General features: G+C 35.2%; 1 protein-coding gene across 4 annotated transcripts in view; it reads right to left on the bottom strand.

Annotated features, from left to right (window-relative positions):
• LOC136026234 (retinol dehydrogenase 13-like) overlaps positions 1 to 18,206 on the bottom strand; it is a 50,499-nt gene that overhangs the window by 4,072 nt on the left and 28,221 nt on the right. For 3 of the 4 annotated variants that reach the window (XM_065702582.1, XM_065702580.1, XM_065702581.1), the window contains exons 4-7: positions 17,867 to 18,109; positions 10,460 to 10,651; positions 5,504 to 5,613; positions 2,219 to 2,308 (exon numbers count right to left, since the gene is read on the bottom strand). In XM_065702582.1, the coding sequence (XP_065558654.1) occupies positions 2,219 to 2,308; positions 5,504 to 5,613; positions 10,460 to 10,651; positions 17,867 to 18,109 (635 nt within the window). The remainder of the gene's footprint in view (positions 1 to 2,218; positions 2,309 to 5,503; positions 5,614 to 10,459; positions 10,652 to 17,866; positions 18,110 to 18,206) is intronic. The other variant, XM_065702583.1, reaches the window with a different exon arrangement.

The following is an 18,206-nucleotide window of genomic DNA, read 5'->3' as shown; positions in this document are numbered from 1 at the left end:
CGCCCATTGTTTTCCTCTAGGTATCCATTTCAAGCTGGGTGGACTTCTGTTTTTTTTTTGCAGGCAAACCTCATTGATCTTCATACCAAACAGAACAACAACCACTACCAAGACTCAAACCAGCAGCCCTGCACTGGAGAATTTGTCGCGTTCACTATTCAGTAGGAACAGACACGATCGGATGACCCGTATCCTAATTTTATGACCATATGCTGTGTAAACAAGAAAAAACGCTCTCTCTTTGGAATACTGGCAGACGAGCCTCAAAGAATCAGGCACCTAACTAAGTCCAATGTTTGTACTTCTAATGATCGTCTCTTAATGTAGCTGTTCTTTGATATCGGCCCATTGATCCAGGAGTATGATTCCTTCTTCGGGCGTGGGAGTTCCCGGGTTCAAATCCTGGATAGGCCCAACTTTTATGATTACCATCACCATGGATGATTTCTAATTAATATCTCGGTGGAGCCTTTTTATAACGTTCAGCTTACTTATGCGACCATATAGTTTCTACCGTAGTTCCATCTTTTCAAAATAAAATAAATTACTATGGGCTATTTTTTGTTCTGTACCATAGACTAGCTACCGCTGCAACAGATCTCTACTTGTATAATTCTTTATTGTAACTTCTTTTGTTGCTACCTACCGCTGCAACCCGGACTAGAAAAGTTTATTGATGATAATACCGCCACTAAAGCTAAGGCTACTACTATTAATTAATACTTCAGCCACTATTAGCTAGCGTTTGTTCTGTCTGATAAAATCTTAAAGAAGATATTTAGATTCCTTGACTTTGATACTTTTTTCTGCCATACTTTCTTTTCTTTCATTCACTTCTTATCATCTTATCAATGTTTAAAACCATTCCCATAAATCAGATGTCGAGTAGTTAGAACATAGCAAAAACAAAACTCATTTTAAATTTGACAGGTATTTTTCTAGTTTTAATTGAAAAATGGAAATTATTGCTCAGACACCATACATATTGTTTGCAGTTTACATAATAAGCTTACCGATCCTGAACTGAAAACTAAAATAAAAAAATGTTTTTTCCATGGAAATATACATTAAATCACCCGTCGGGTAGTTAAAACCTAACAAAAATAAAACTAATTTTAAAATTTTTAGGTATTTTTCCCATTTGAATGAAAAATTAAAGTTATTGCTCAGACACCAAAAATATTTTACAGTTTACATAATAACCTTAGCGATCCTGAACTGAGAACTAAAATAAAATAAAATTATTTTGTTGAAAAACGTGTTTAAATATTTCATTCTCATATTACGTCATATATGGTCACCCCCTGTATAAAAATGCATAAATGCATAAAAATGACTTTTTTGTAAAAAGTGAATCTATTTGAAAGACTTTTTGTCTTTTAATTACAAAAGGCACTAGATGTAGTGATTTCCTTTAAGGTGAGCCATTAAACAGCTCTGTATGATTTTCCAGCACCCAGCTATTGGAGTTGAAAGATGACGGAAAATAAGATGCCCTCGATGCAGAATATCGTGGTTGCAGCCAATTTTCTTCATTTTCAAACCAATATATTTTCCTTGCTATTCAAGCCAAGGGACGGTTAGTTTCCTATATAGGGGTATTGGACAGGAGGGTTCTTACAGTATACTCTTTCGTATGATATGACTCTAGTTTTAGGAGTTATGAGCTATATTGTTTTTTAATATGGGACGTGATCATCTCTTGCTAGGTTATTTGCTACTGCTGTATCCCAGGTGGCTAACCAAATTTTTACCGATGCCAAGTAGGGTTTTGGAGGTATCTATGTGCATATTGGGAGTTGAGAAAGGGTAGGTATGCCCTGCAATTTACATAAGCTCTTTAAAAAATACTTCAATGTGTGAATGAAACATCTATTCCCTAGCTTACTATGGCCACTGTTAGTAGATCAGCCGCTAGGGAAAAATAAATAACAGAGGGAGCATCGTTCTTTCTTTATCACAAAATTTTCTTAACTACAACTTGGATTTGATGCTCTAATTTAAATTAGGAGCTGCATTTACAAGTTAAGTTAGGAACTTTAGGAAAGTCAGGAGCTCGAATCGAAAAAATTTGTAAGCTTGAGTAATGACAAGATAGATGGAGACAAAAGAAACAAAAGGCAAAAAGTAAAAATGTAAATGGAGAACTAATATGAAATAGTATGATAAAACCATCCAATAAGCAAGAGACAATAAACTAATTGCAAAAATTTCATACTTTACAGTCTACAAAATATTTGCCAGATATATTTTGTACTTCCGGTGCAACTGCTAAATGAATAAGAGTTTGAGCCCCTTCTTTTGGTGACTGTAAAAAAAATTTATCTCCGTTAAAAAGTTAGAAGACTAAAACTAAAAGACGAAACGAAGCAAAAGTACTTTTACATAACTCAGTTTTCATTTTTGTTCCTTCCCATTTTCAATTTTGTTACCTTGTTGCTAAATAAAAAGAAGCAGCTTTAAATAAAACGTGAAAATGATAATTACGATTAATATCTCCGTAACACACTGTGCCAATTTGACACGACAACGAAAAAGAATAACTCTTATAAAACCTCAGAAGGACAGGAGTTACATGAAAATACAGCAACAAAAAATAGGGAAAAAGGTGAACAGCTTAATATATCCTGAGGGGTGGCAAACAGTTATATCTGGCATATAATTCCATTTCTTAATTGTAACCTTTACAGCTTTGAACAGGAAAAATTCAGGTTTAAGACATACCATATCGATAGTACTACAGGTGGCAGAGCAATAGGTATTCTCTCTAAAATCTTAGGCTGTCAGACTCATCAGGTATAGTTGTAAATATTTACCACTAACAATTGAAGTTTTTTGAAAGCCTGACAGCAGAGGGATTTCAAAACTCAAAAGTAGTAGGATTTCAGGATTTGGCAAAAAATTGTTTGAATTTATTTTTTTAAAGAAAAATGTTTCTTTGGTAGCATTTACCCGACAATCAAAAGCCTTCAGAAAAAAAGACTGCTCCATTGATTAGAGCACTAGTAGATGGTGTTGAGCGGCAAAGACTACGTCCTTGCAACATGCAGTACGCCCATGTTCAAGAACAAAATATTCCCCGACAGCTGGAAAGAAGCAGCTGCAAAAATATTAGTTGAGGAGGCAAAAAGGATGAGAATAAGTGATTCTGATGACGACAAGTCCAGCCGCTTGCCAGGTGATGGTTTCTACGAATTCTCAGAAAATGAGAGAGATTCATCATAATTTGATTCTGCAGTTAACAAAGTAAAGATAGAGGTTTTGCAATTTCTAGGAGGCAAACGGAGGAACTTTTGCGTCGTTAAGGATTACCCTCATGTGTGATAAGTTTTTCAAAAGTACAACTGTGTATTTTCATCTTCAGCTCCGGTTGAAAGACTTTTTTCAACTTCAGGATCCATTTTGTCTCTACAAAGGAATTGGCTAGGAGACCTCAGGCTTGAGTGCTTAGCAGTGTTAAAAGCATATTCCCAGTAACAGCATCTCCACCAGAAGACAAATCATTAACCTTGAACAAGAAAGGCTATACTTTTTCATTGTTTCTTGACTTAGAACAGTGCAGTTCGGACTAAATGGGAAGAGAAGAAAACACCCATTGAAGAATTCCTAGAGTTACCTATAATCCTGGAATTAGTTACTTTGGTAGACTGTTGGATGACTTTCGTTAAGTGAATGCACGTGGCACTGTTACTGTTTAAAACTAACTAGCGTTCAAAGAAGGAGACCACTACTGTCTTTCGTAGTGTTTAATTATTTGATAAACCGGCACAATGCCTTTATTATATGACTTTATTTGATTTCCATTATACGACTAGATATGACTGAGCTAGAAATGGAGCTAGCAGAGTTGTACTTAAGTAGTACTTGAAGTACTACTTAAGAACAAGTCCTGTGCTTAAAACTCAAGCACTACTTAGGCACAATTGTGGTCTGGTACGTAATACTTGATACTTAAGTACAAAAATTGGAAGTACTTAATACCTGCTACTTCAGTACAAATTTGAAGTGCTTGTCACGACACTGGTTGAAAGTTTATTTTGTCCTACGAAAGCGATTTTGTAGGTTTACTTCATTAATTTTGGTGCCAGTTTGGTACAAAATCTTGTAACACTTGCTTAACACTGACTGTGGCCCCTTATGCATCTTCAACTGAGACAAAATCGGACTGACTACTTTCATTCACCTTTTGAACATGCCAAAACAATGTCCTACTATTATGCAGTCTTACTGCATTTTCCAGATCCTCAGCAAATTTGAATATAATCTCCATTTACCATCTCCTCCTTAATTTTTAATCTCATACCTTCTCTTCTTTCCTTACTTTCCTCTTATTCTAGCATAATCTATTACCCCGAGTCTTCTTGAGCCAACCCCTTTTCTCTTTATAGATGCTTCAAGTTTTTTGCCACTATTTCTATCTGCTTTTCTGTCTATCCTCCCTAAGATGTTTTCTGGTAAGAAAATCTCTCCCTGAGGTGCTTCAAATTTGTCCAAAACTTTTCCATCCATGTTTTATATTATCAAACTATAAACTTTCTAGTTTTATATCCAACTGCTCTAGGAAAGTTCCTTTCAGGTTCTCATCTCGGAGTTTATCAACGACATAACTACCTACTGACCCGGAGGTAGTTACTCTTCCTAAATTTGAGCTTTAAATTAACCCTAGACACTACCTCTCTTCCTAATACTTAATATCAGCAATCCTATCCACTCTAGTGTCTTGTGTCAATCCTACTGGTCTTTAATTTACAGTACAATATTCTATTGGTCAGCCGTCATACCATCATACGAGTACTATGATAAGCTATGGACCATCTTAGAGTCATGAAAATGAAGATCAGATATATAAGGAATGCATTCAGTAATTTCTGTTGTAGTAGCAATGAAAGTTTATTTATAGTAGAAATGTTCAGAAAAATTGCTATAATACGTTGTATTCCCATCTCCAACTGAGATTCGTATTTAAGGCGTATTATGGCGTGAAATGAGACAAATTTGATGACGTAAATTAAGGGGTGGTACTGGAATTAGTTTCATAGAGATAGATTATATTTAACTTTTTTGCCACCAATATCAGCCAGCTTCTAGCTTCTTAAGAGTTAATCTAAGATCTCGATGGAAATGTTTTTGGGATATCTAGGGAGGTGGCCAAGTCACAAGCTTAGAAGGGTCGAATAGAGACGAAGCACCTGCCAATGGATCAGTTTTAATCATCATTGTAACGAGTTTGTTGCAATAGTAGAGTTATGTCTTTTTCTATCAAAAACGTAAGCAGTTCATATATAAATTGGTTAAGCCCCCTTCACGTGTAAAACTAGCTAGATATCGGTTTTTAGCCGACATCAATATTGAAGGTTCAATATCCACATCAGGGTTGCATATAAAACCGGAAGAGTATTATGACTGGTAGTTTCTGATTATGCTTCGACACTTATGTTTAGTTAAGCTGGCATGTGAATTGGACTTTACAATCTACAGTGTTATTTGAAGTAATTTGGCATACCCGAAATAAGATCTTCCTTGGTATCCAAAGTAGTAGTCGGATATAAGTGGGCTGGCGATCATATATCGGTGTATCTACGACTCCTGGATGCATTGTATTGACGACTACACCTGAAAAACTCATGAATTAATCTGGCATAAGTTAAAGGAAATCCGACAATCATAACAGAGAGAAGGTAAAAGTTAATTGATTATCCTATTCTAACATAAATCTTAATTTTTTTTCCAAAATTAAAATTTTTCAAGTTAAATTAAGAGCTATACTGAATTCAACTGCATAATATTCCAAATATAATATGAACGAAAACTAGAATGAATGAATGGATGAAGTCCTAAAACAAATAGGGATTAGAAGGAATAATCCCAGAAGATATTAGATATAATGCTACGGATAGGTACAATAAGACAATGTTTTAAACCACATTGGCTTACCATAATATATAACGAATAAATCAAAACTGAGCTATGAATACTAAAATCGAATAAAATTAAAAATGAATAATCAAGTCAAACTTTGCCACAAATAAGAATATGGATTCCATCCCCCTAAGGCCTTAAACAGCCAGAGCGTGAATTGTGCTTAATTTCCTCTGCTTAAGGGCTAATCTTTGGTAATTTAATTAGTGCAATTAAAACTTTAGTAATTAGTTAGCTTTTGTAACTGATTATAATTTAAATTTCAGATTATCTTCAAATACTAGGTCAAATACTTCAATCAAGTGCAGATTTATAAAGGAATTCATCAATACTATTTTACAATAGAACTTGGGGTGGATGGAGTGGGGGATTCTTGTCCATATCTATTTAAAATCTGTCTAATTTTTTGTCAGGAATTGTTAGAACTGAAGCCATACTATAGACACATAGCTACTATTAGTACTACTGGTATAGACACATAACCATGCTATAGCTGCCTAGGTAAAGAGTAATTTGGATCAAATATGCTCTTATTTTTTTCCTTTTTCCCAGGCCGCTTCTTATGGAAGGAGTCACTGTAGATAATTCAGAAAAGGGGTCTAATTTGAAGGGAAATGTAAAGTTCTAATGCTCTTTATAAGAGTCAAATTGATTAAAGGGATAGGACGGTAAATTATGCAAGAAGTCCATTGTTTACATATAGGTTTATTATCGAGAAGGAGAGTATGGTTGACTCTGGGTATTCCAGAGGGTCAAGGGTATTAAGGTTAAACTCTTAGGGGATGCTAAACTCAATCAAAAGACACTGTATGTATCCAATTTGTCGAAAGGGCGTATTTGCAAAATCTCAAGAACGGATATGAGCATTAGCTTGAAATTTTCAGGAAATTTTAAAGGGGATGCAGAATTAGGTCGAACGACACTATGTGTTCTACTTTGTCAAAAAGGTGTAGATGTAATATATCAAAAATGGCTATTGTAAATCACTTAAAACTATCGGGCATGTCAAACTAAATGAAAAGACACTGTTTGAATCCGCACCGTCAAATAGATGTACCAGAAATATCTCAGGAACGGTTAAGACTTCAAAGTCAAAACTTCGAAGAAATGTTCAGGGGATATAGAATAAAATCAAAAGACACCATTTACCTCCAGGCATCTCAGAAATAGATAAGGTTATTAAGGTGAAACCTACAGGGCCTGTTGAGTAGGGTAATAAAAAAGTGTGTGCATCCATGTTGTCAGACGAGCGTATCTCCAATGTCTCAGGAACAGCAACGGATATTAAATTGAAACTTTCTAAGAAAGTGAGGGTGGATTTTGAACTAAACTGAAAGGCACTATGTGTATCCAAATTGTCAAAGAGGAATATCTGCAGTATGTGGACACATCTTTTATAAGGAGTCATCTACAATTAATTAAATCTTTCTATTCAATGTCACGGGGCTACTCGGGGCTGAGTAACAAAACAGGGTAGAGAAGAGGTCGGGCTGCCACCAGTCACTTTCAACGCTTATAAAGGACACTACATTTTTCTATTTCCACCCGAATGACCCTGTTCCAAGCTTCTACGACTAAGTTTCTTCTATTAGAAGTAGCCAAGAGGAAGGGAACAAAAGAATTACGTAATCTATGGGAGGCACATAGTTCTGTACTAGGTAAAACTTAACCTGTATGGTAAGTAGCTGTTACTATACATATTATAGGTAAAGTTATTTGCTACAAGTAAGAGTTCTTTACTGCAAGAGGAATTGTAAAGCGTTCTTCTTACAAAAAATTATGTACATTAAAAAATTTGAATACCATGATAATAAGCAAATATCACTATCTTTTATTTGCTGAAATTTGGTTAAAGTTTAACATTTTTACCCAGTCCAGGAATATCTTCAAGTTTGATCAAAACGGTTTTGTGCTTAAATTTGTGTTTGTATTCGTCGTTTGTATGTGTATTAAAGACGATGATCGTTTTCACGATAGAACAATTATACCTGCTGAATCATATTATTTATCAACTAAATAAAAGTACTAATTCAAAGAACTAAAAAAAAGATTATTCGATATACTAAGATAAAGAAGTAACTTTTTATTCCAGTGCTAACACATAATCCTCAAACTTTTCTCTATCAAACTTTCTGTCAACAGAAGCAGAGACGTTGTATCATTTTTATTTCGGTGGAAGGTAAAGGGGGGGGGGTATAAAAGCAATAATTTGTTTTGAAAAAGGGGAGAGGGAGGGGTACAATAGGAAGAACTATTTGAAATTTCGTTCTGGCACTCTATAACAGGAACATTTCTCTTTTAAAATAAGTACGCTGGTTTCTGTAACTTTTAACCCTACTCATTTTGATATTTTTTATTTATGTCTTAGTTCCTTTTGTAATACTCTTCCCTTGTATTTGTAACTGACATTTAATTTTTCATACCATTATTGAATGTAATTTCGATATTCTTTTGTTGTCTTTTCGTTTGTTCTTCCTTTTTGTCTTGGCAAACTTGTTATCATTTTTGTCTATAGACAACTACAGAGACTATACTGACTGTTTAAATTTCAAGCAAGGCAATGAAAATAAAGAAAGGAATGTTACTAATTTTAGTTAAGACGTTGGAACATGTTTTTTATGTAAATAGGCCCATTTTTATCATTGTTTGTATTTCATCATTTGCCAACTTTTACTCTTGGTGCAAAACACACTTCGACAATTATGTAGCTGTAATATATGTAGCTTTAATAGTAATGTTTACTATGTTCATTGAATTTTAATTCCATGAAACGACAATAGAAAACAACCACAATAGAAAATTGCTTGCATTAGTGCAATTTCTTAAAGGCTTTCCAAAGAGGTATATATGGGCAGCAAGAACTCGTATTTTTCAGATTTCCACATCCCTAATCTATCTAAAAAGCGCAAAAGACCTTTAATTCGAATTTATACCGTATAGCTGACCTTCAAAGTAATGATTTGTATACGTGTCATCAAATGAGTACTAGTCAAAACACCACAGATTATTTAAGTCGCCCTAGCTCAGAGTTAATTGAGAAAAATCGATAATTTAATCTAGAAGAAATGCAGGCCTATACGACACTTCAAGAGGGCGATAGTTCAATTGGTTATTTTGGAATTAGTAGAGAAAAAATGGTAAAGTTTCAAAGAAATGACCCTGAAATTGTAATGAGTATACAGGAATTAGATAAAAAGGGTAACCTGAGTTAAGGAGGACTGAGGCTCCCAGGATCCAAAGCTCAGGGGAAATTGTGTCAGAGCCCTACCATGACTGACTTGTATTAAAAAGGTATCGCCAAACAAAAATGGTAAGTCAAATTTGACTAGCCCACGTATGCCCGAGACTATCAATCAAGGGGAGGTGTACACCCAAACTCCAAAACCCCAAGGAAGTTTGGATGAGACCTTTCCAATATATGTAAGTGGGCAAATCTACGAGTATTAAAGGTAAGTTTGTCCTGTTGTGTTTAGGGTCCATATGCTTGTGAGCTAATGTGATGTAAAGGAGGTAAAGACGGAATGTTATCACAAGTTTCAATAATTTCTGTGTTTATCACAACATTGTCAAAATCGTATATTACTTAGTCTCTATCTTGCAACGGATGCTGCTCTATTCAAGGAGAAAACATTTATTTTTGTGCATTTGACCCTTATTTTTAAAGAAGATAAAATCAATCACTTTAAGTGATAGACATGAGTTTCCTTTCATCAGCATTGACTGAAAGCTTTAATTAATGCTGTGACCTACTATTTATTTTCTGTACCCCCCTCCCCCTCCTCCACATTTTCTGCTCCCACACCCTCACAAAACAGGCAACCCGGGAAAAAGTCGTTTTCTAAGAGAGAAACCCAAAAGTACTCATTGTCGTTTCAATTTCTTTCAAAACCAACAGACGTAAGATGTCTTTTATTTCATTTTTTTCTATATTCTAACTCAATTTCAATTTTTTAGTCCCTATGAACTCCCATTTTGATGATGAATGCAGATTCAACAATATTTGCTAGGGGGAAGAGTCCTGAGAATAGAATGTTGTCTTAACAAACTCTAAAAAAAGAAAATAGACTAAGAAAACACGGAGTAAATGTGAAAATAAATATAAAGTGTACCAGCTAAAAGTATCTGAATGTACCAAGTTATAAGCTTCCCTCGTACGACAAATTGACCTATGATTGAAAAGGAACAAAATAACACATCCATTTGCGTGCTGCTCGAACAGTAAAATTTCAATGAAAGGTTCACAAATTGTTTCTTCTAAAAGCATAAGTGACGATTCATAGTATTTGTATTTGCCACATTTTTTAAGACTTGATGAGTCATTCAACATCAGAAAGGTTTACTTTGTCACTAACCTTATGATTATAGGTACTAAATATTTCATGAGCATATTCAATCAATTTTTTTCATTTTATATTTTTTATTAAAAGTCTTATTGACCACAAATATCTTAAAATAAACGTAAAATATTGCAGAATCTGGGATTATTACAACTTATAATAAAACATTTTATGTTGCCATTATTTTATATGGGAAATTTTACCATCATCCTCAAGTTTCCTTGATAGTTCTTTTGTAAATAGCATCATACAAAGCTTTGAAGCACCATAAATTTTCCAATAGCCAGCGTCACCTCTTTGAAAATTCAAATTATCCATATCTAAGTCTGTACTCCTCCAATGAACTTTGCTTCCCATATTGATTATACGACTTGGAGCAGCGTTTTTCATAAGATCTGAAAAAAAATATTTTAAGATTATACATTCGAAAGCATGTATTAGTGATTTTGCGTGTAGATATTAGCTGTTTAGACTTACGATATCAACAATTTTTAACTAACATTATGTTTAACTTTTGGATAGTCGTCTGACTGACCATATTGCAGAGTCAGCTGTACAAAAAATGTGGCTCTACACTGCTTTCTAGGGCTATAATAAGAGATATATTGAGTTGCATAGGTAACATTCTGTAGGTGAAGGATGACAGATTGCCGAAGATCACCCTTTGTAACCATTCATCTAGAGCCAAAACAAAAAACCAGTCATCCCCAAATAGGGTGGGAGGTCGTAAGGAAGGACTTATGGCACACTGAAAGTTCTTTGGAGGGAATAAAGAGGTTTTTTGAATAGATGGATTTGTAAAAGAAGCTAGTAGAGCTGTGTTTACCTCAGACAGCTTGGTGCTGCAGTGAGTTGTTAGCAGTGTTAATAGCAGTAACATCATAAGACAAACAATTTGATCAGTTTTATTTTTTTCTAAAAAAAGTAAAAAGGAAAATTTCTACCAGTGGAGAAGACTTGGAGTTCTATAATCTAATCAATAAGAAAGGATTAATCAAAAATATTAGAAAAAACGGCAGAAAACTCTTACAAAGGAACAATTTAGCTGAGAAACATTTTTATCTGGAAATGCTAAATTACTTTGTTTGAAATCAAGTAGTTGTGGTCATCAGGCCATGGCTAATGGTAGAAAAAGGCAAGACAGACAGTCCGATTGAGTGAGAGGCAAATCCGGCATCAACCCCCTTATTAGGATTATACAAAATTAATGTTAGCTTATTTGTTAATAAAAGCAATCAATATAACACATGAAAAAAAGACAAAACACTTGAAAAAATATACTAGAATTAAGAAATGTATGGTCCAACTCAATACTATTCACCAAAATATTAAAAAATGCTACTATTTCCACACTGTTCTTCACAGCAAAGGACTAGGATATTCCAGGATTCATTCCAGCGGAATGAGTGTAGCGTATTATTTTGCTGTCGTTCTTTCGTTTTTTGTTTTTATATTTTGTTTTTCTCCTCTTTCATTCACCTTAGATTTTTTTTCCTACAAATTCTTCTATTGAGTTGATTTATTTGTTTTTCTTCTTATTTTTGTCTTATAAGTAATCCAGACATGATTTTTTTTTCCTCTGTTTTCGTTAAGTTTTATTCTTCTTTTGTGTGGATGTTAGTTAATTAATTTTTGTTCGGTTGCTGTTGCTCTTACTTTATTGTTTATTGGTGAACTTATGCGTTGATATTTCCGTCTTGAAGAAATTTTGTCAAATATAGCAAGTAATAGAGATTCTGATTTGTCTCAAATAAGCCTTTGCAAACTTGGTAGTAGTACATATGCTCAAGCTTCTGACTAAAACCATAGGAAAGTTTAGAATCACAAGGAATCACTGTTGTGTTGCACGTACACCGCCTGACAAGTGGATATGAGGATGTGCTGCAATCTCTTGATGCAATCTCTCACCAAAAATAGATTTTGAAAGTATACATGAATGTTTCATTGGTCACAAAAGCTCTCTCTCTCTCTTTGTATGTATGCTTTTCCGGATTAGAATTGAAAAATAAAGAACCGTTAGTCTCTTCAGAATCCCATGTTTAATAAAGAAGTCTCTGAATAATCCAAACAGTTCGTGGTAACGAACTGTAAGTATGAAAAGACTCGGTCCAATAGTGACGGAAGCTAAAAAATGGAGTTTTGATAACAATTGATACATGAAATGAACAGATACATTTATTCTTCTTCTGTCTTTTTTCAAATGCTGTCATTTTTCAGTAATTTTTTTAATGCTGATTCTAAATATACAAAATTCCATTAAGTTTGATCTTACCAATCAAAAGCTACGAGCCTGAGAAAATTGGCCTGATTTTCAAAAAACGGGAAACATTCGCAAAAAATCACGCAAACTTAATGAAAATCACGCCACCACATTCAGTATATCTGAAAACCCTGGTTCACAGGTTTTAAGCTCCTATCATCAAAAATGAGGATCTGTCTCCCAGAAGAAAGATCAAAGATGTGCCTTTATTTGCTTTGTTTGTTTTTTCCAGGAATGATCGTATCAAATCAATGGTCCTAGTAGACAGAGAGGAGACTCATACAAACAGAAATCAAAAGCTCTAATCCCCTATTTGAGGGAACAAAACGATTAGAGGGAAACTGATCCCCTTCAATGTCTCATTCACTCCAAAGACATCAGATCAAAATTTTAAGATAGCCTACTAATTCATCATAATTTTTTGCAGGAGTATATTTTCCCTGAGACAAAAATTTTCGAGGAAAATTTTCCAGGAGAAATTTCATACTTAAGGGGATTTCGAAGCCTAATTTTAAAACATTTGGAACTTAAATTAAAAAAAAGTTTTCTACTGAAAGTACCGATCAATTTTAAAACTTAAAACAAACAAAAACTATTCCGTATGTGAGGGGGACTACCCCTTTCTCAATCCTTGTTCTTTATACTAATTTGTTTACTTTTTGTAACAATACTTTAAGGAAGACTGTTCAAACACAAGAGCCATTGTATTTGACTAAGAATTGTTTTTAAAGAGCATTAAGAATCTAGCGTAAAGAAAGAAGTTCGAGGAGGGGATAGTCCTTCTCATATATGAAAAGATTTTTGTTTGTTTTAAGCTTTAATGTTGCTCCTTACTTTCAATAAAAACAATTTGTATTTTTTTATTTAATTAAAAAGGGAATGATATTCAAGTAAGTATGATAATCAAGTAAGTATGGATTGAGGGTAAATATGGAAGTTCGACCAGAGAAATTCTGTTTGGGGGCGAAAAGGTCATTGCTTGTGTTGCATATAAGCCTCCCAGGATTATTTTGCGCGGCTTTAAGGCTTTTTAGTCTACTCAGACCATTTTACAGTTATAGATGCCGTTAAGTTTGGATGAAGTAAACTGAGCATGGCAAAAAACGCAAAGATCATTGAGCTAAAATTGTAAGTCAAAGAAACTTTAGGGAGGGTTTAAGTCGTGTTAGCTTCAAAACCTTTGTTATATAACTTGAGGTATCCAGTGCATTTAATCATATATTGGAAATCATGGATCCAGTTTACGATAAAATTTATCCCATCAAACTTGTAAAATGGAACAAGTAGGAGCCCAAGAAGTTTTGGATCACCTATACAGTAATGAAAGCGTCTTTTATAAGGAAAGAGGCTCCATGGGGACTATGTAAATACCGAAAGTAAACCTAAACTTGACGAATTCAGTAGCTCAGAATCATGTCAACACAAGGAGAAGAAATGCGAAACGAGAGAATATTTCGTCAATTGACGGAGCCTGTGCTTAATTGAGCTTGGCTACGTGATGTCTAATGAAAGCTCTATAAATGAAGAAGTATTCAGCCAAATATCAAAAGCCTCATCTTTCGTCAGAAGGCTCAATATTTTTGGGAGAATGCGTTACATTTCCAGGCGCATGCAGATGCAAATCTGTAACATATTCAAAGTGCTCACCTACCAAGTGCTATTCAACATCCAAATAGTGGAGCATAATACCAATTAGTTCGGATACCTCCTACCTAGGCAGACGACAATCCAAGCTCAAACAGTCTACGATTACAACCCAAAGACTCATGACTGGTCCCTCCCGGGGAGCTGACACTGGACATGGCTGAAGGATATCCTCAAATAGTCTCAGACATTGCTAGAATTGTCGTCGAAGAGGCCCCAATCATGAGGGCCAAAGGCCCAAGCTGCGGACGATTTTGCCTGAGCAAATACGAGATCAATCGAAAAGCCCGTGAAACGATCTTTTTGCTGGATAAAGAGATCCCAAGGTGGTGTCTTTCGTCTAACCAGGCACTCCAGGGCCCTTTTACCCCCTAAAAGATCTACTGTTTTGTTGCATTCTGCAAAAAAAAATGTTTATATAATAGAAGAATAATAAAAAATGTTTATAAAGCAGTAAATCACCAGGCTACCACCAATGAAAGAGCCTGAGCAGGATGGAGGCTAAAGGGAAGTATAAAGTACAATCTACTCGCCAAATTCAGTAAGTTTTATTTAAAAAACATGCTCTTCGCCCAATTCAGTAATCAAACCGTTTGTGGTAACGAACTGTAAGCAAGGACCGACATGGCTCGATATTAGACAACGCTCTAAAAAGCAAACTTTTGATATCAGTATAAATACATCAAAAAAATTGGCTTATTATGCGGAATCCAAATTCATTAAATTTAATGTTACCCACCAAAAGTTATGAGCCTGAAAAAATTTAACCAGTTCTTGAAAGGGGGGGGGGGAAGACCTCCAAAATGTCAAAAAATCTATCGAATCAAACCAATCGTCCTAGAGCATCGGTAGATCGGCAAAGGTTCTAATGCCGTTTTTTCTAGCTCTAGTCCCAATAAAAAAAGATTGGAGGGCAATTCACCCCGCACCCAAACCTATTTTTAGTTACGAACAGTTTCTGTTATCAGGAAGTATACAGACATTTTCCAGGAAAAGGAGGGGATGGATTTTGTGCTTGGGGTCGGTTTCCATGGGGATTATTTTATGTGTGGAGGAAAACTTCCGGGGGTGAAATTTCCAGGGGTAACTTTAAACTGGGGAGATTTAACAGAATTCCTATACCAAATGCTTCGTATTTGTCTTACAGTATTTTTGCCTAATTTGTATCTATTTTGAATGTGGAGATGTTCCGGGAGAACTGTCCGAGTGAGATTTCAGTAAATTGGGATTTTCAAGAAATAATTTCAAAAAAAGGAGGATTTCTAGATTAATCGGAAAAACGATTAGAACTTAAAAGTATTTTTCAAATGACAGTATGCTAAGGAGAATTTTTCAGGCTAAATTTTCTGCAAGAAATTTTGCAGAGAGTGGCGGGAATTTTCGGCAAGGAGGAAATTGTCAAATAGAAATTTTACAATTTCCCAAGGGGGAGTATCCTTTTAGGGGATGGAATTTTTCATTGAGTATGAGCCAGGTTTACTGGGATTATTTGAAAAAAGAAAAAATTAAATAAAAAACAACTCTTTCAACTGAAAGTAAGGAGCAACATTAAAACTCAAAATGGACAAATATTCTGTATATGAAAGAGTTCCCTTTTCTCTCAATACATCGGTCTTTACACTAAAATTTGACTGTTAGTCCCAATTTCTTAAGAATAAACTCCTAAGACCCAAGGGTCGTTTCAATAGAATAAGATGCTTTTCTTAAATGCTAAGAGCTTTAGCATGAAGAGCCAGTTATTTAGGAGGGGACAATCTCTTCATATACAGAATAATTTTTGTTCGTTTTGAGCTTAAACGTTGTCCCTAACTTTCAGTTGAAAAATACTTTTTTTTATTTAATTACATATAAAAACGCACTATATTTTGCAAGCATTGAATGGACATTTCGAAACAATTTTTTACACTCAGTCCCTCCACCCTCTCTCACGTAGTTGAATATATCATGAAATATAGAATTCTCAAAAACTGGTACTTAGATGAAATAATGATCCATAGGTCAAATAATTAAACACAAAGACTATTTAAATTCTTTTTCAGCAGAGGCGCCATTTGGGAGGGGGGGCAGGGGTGGACAAGTGCCATCCCCCAGATTTTTCAGGGGCCCAAGCTTCCACCTAAAAGGGTCCTTTGCCGGCCATAATAATAACACTATTTGCCATCAACCATTGTAAACTTTGAAAGCAGGTTAGGCACATAATCTAACTCTCAAGTTCTGTCAAATGCCTGTTTCCTAGAGAATTATATTAATATTATAAATTCTAAATATTTGCATTAATTTCTCTAAGCTGTTAGACTAAAACAGGTCAATTCCTGGCCTATCATTTCTTGATGAAATCGTTCGTGTTTTCTTCCAATTGCACTACATAGAAGCAATTACGCGAGCTACGAAATAGCTGTCTCAGCAACTCCATACCGTCGCCGTCGACTTGGTTATTTCTCGATCGCGCACCCTGATTCAGGCAATCGCTTTTCAAGACGGCTAAAGAGTTTGCAACAAAACTCAAAACTGAAGTACCTGCTGTGAATGGACCCGCGAATAGACCCTCCTCTGTTGGTCAGAAAGGACGACCTTGAAAAATTCAAAAGATCACCAAGCATCGGATACAATTTCTGACAACTTTGACGCTAGGAAAGAATTTCATCGAATCTGGAAATTGGACTACTACTTTGGCGGATGAAATGAAGCAAGAATACTTCAAAACTTTTGACCGTCTACTAGCCGAATTTGACAGAAGGTTCACAGATAACTTGCCAGTGCTGAGTACGCTCGAAGCCTTGGATCCAAGCTCAACCAAGTTTATGGACACAGAGCTGCTCAAGCTTTTCTCTTCTCTTTACGACGAGCTGAATATCGACAGCATTCTTCTCGAATCTTAAGCTGGTATTTCCAAGCGTTTCTTGCTCAATGAGGAGAAAAAGCCGGAAAACTTCCTAGACATTGTTGACCATCTTCAGGCATTACCAGTGGCTTACTCAAAAGTAATTAAAGTACTTCGTATTGCTGCCACACTTCCTGAGACAACAGCGAGCAATGAGCGTTTGTTTTCTAGCCTAGAAATAGTGAAAAACTACCTGCGGTCTTCAACAAGAGATGATCGTCTCAATCACCTCCTTTTGATATTTGCAGAGAAGGATTTAGTAAAAAATTTGGACTACAACCAGCTTGTTGACGATTTTGCAAAGATGAAAGCTCGGCGGTTCCCCTTGTTACCTTGAATGTTGTTATATTTTTTTTTTGTTATGTTTTTCCTTTTTGTAAATATATTTGATCTGGAAGATTTCTGCTGAAGGGACACTGATATTTTAGGTACAACCCTCAGCATAACAATGAAGGTTACTTTCACCGACGCATTGTTTACTTAAATAAGAAAGTTTCTCGCTGAGGAATGCCAGCCTGTAATCTGGTTGAATTTTCCACTTTCAGTTTAATCACTTAACCTCGTTGATTGTATTCTTCGTTGTTATAATTAATCTTAGAGGTCAGTGTGGCTGAGTTCCACATTTGGTTACAGTACATTTCCAAGCAACACACAGGTGCAGAAAATGCATTTTTACTTAGAATATTCGATCAATGTGCTGCCAAAACCCAAATTTGTCTTACGCGACACAAAGTGAATCGGGGGGGGGGGGGGCCAGATGGAGTTCATGCCCACCCCAAGATTTGGCCCAAATGATGCCTTTATTTTTCAGAGGTAAAAATAAACCTATTATCAAGTTGGTCATCAAAAAATGTCCAAAATAATTGGAAGCCATTTGGTATTCTAGTCCATCATCTGTGATATCAATAACCTTCTCCCATGGTGCATTGCCAGCATTGTTGATAAGGACGTCAATTCTTGCTTCTTCAGCAACAAGAGACTGACAAAATTCTCTAACTGAATCTAAATTGGCTAGGTCCATGAACTTCAAATTAATGTTCTTATTTCCAGTAAGACGGCTTATTGTACCTTAAAAAAAAGTCAAATTCATTTTCATAGAAGGCTAAAATATTTTTGTTGAATTTTGTCTTTCTTTCCAACCATAGTTAAAGCAATAGCTGAAACT

Source organism: Artemia franciscana, chromosome 4 (assembly GCF_032884065.1).
Source record: "Artemia franciscana chromosome 4, ASM3288406v1, whole genome shotgun sequence".
NCBI classification, from domain to species: domain Eukaryota; kingdom Metazoa; phylum Arthropoda; class Branchiopoda; order Anostraca; family Artemiidae; genus Artemia; species Artemia franciscana.
The sequence above is the reverse complement of the archived record's forward strand: the minus strand, read 5'-3'. Positions and strand labels throughout refer to the sequence as shown.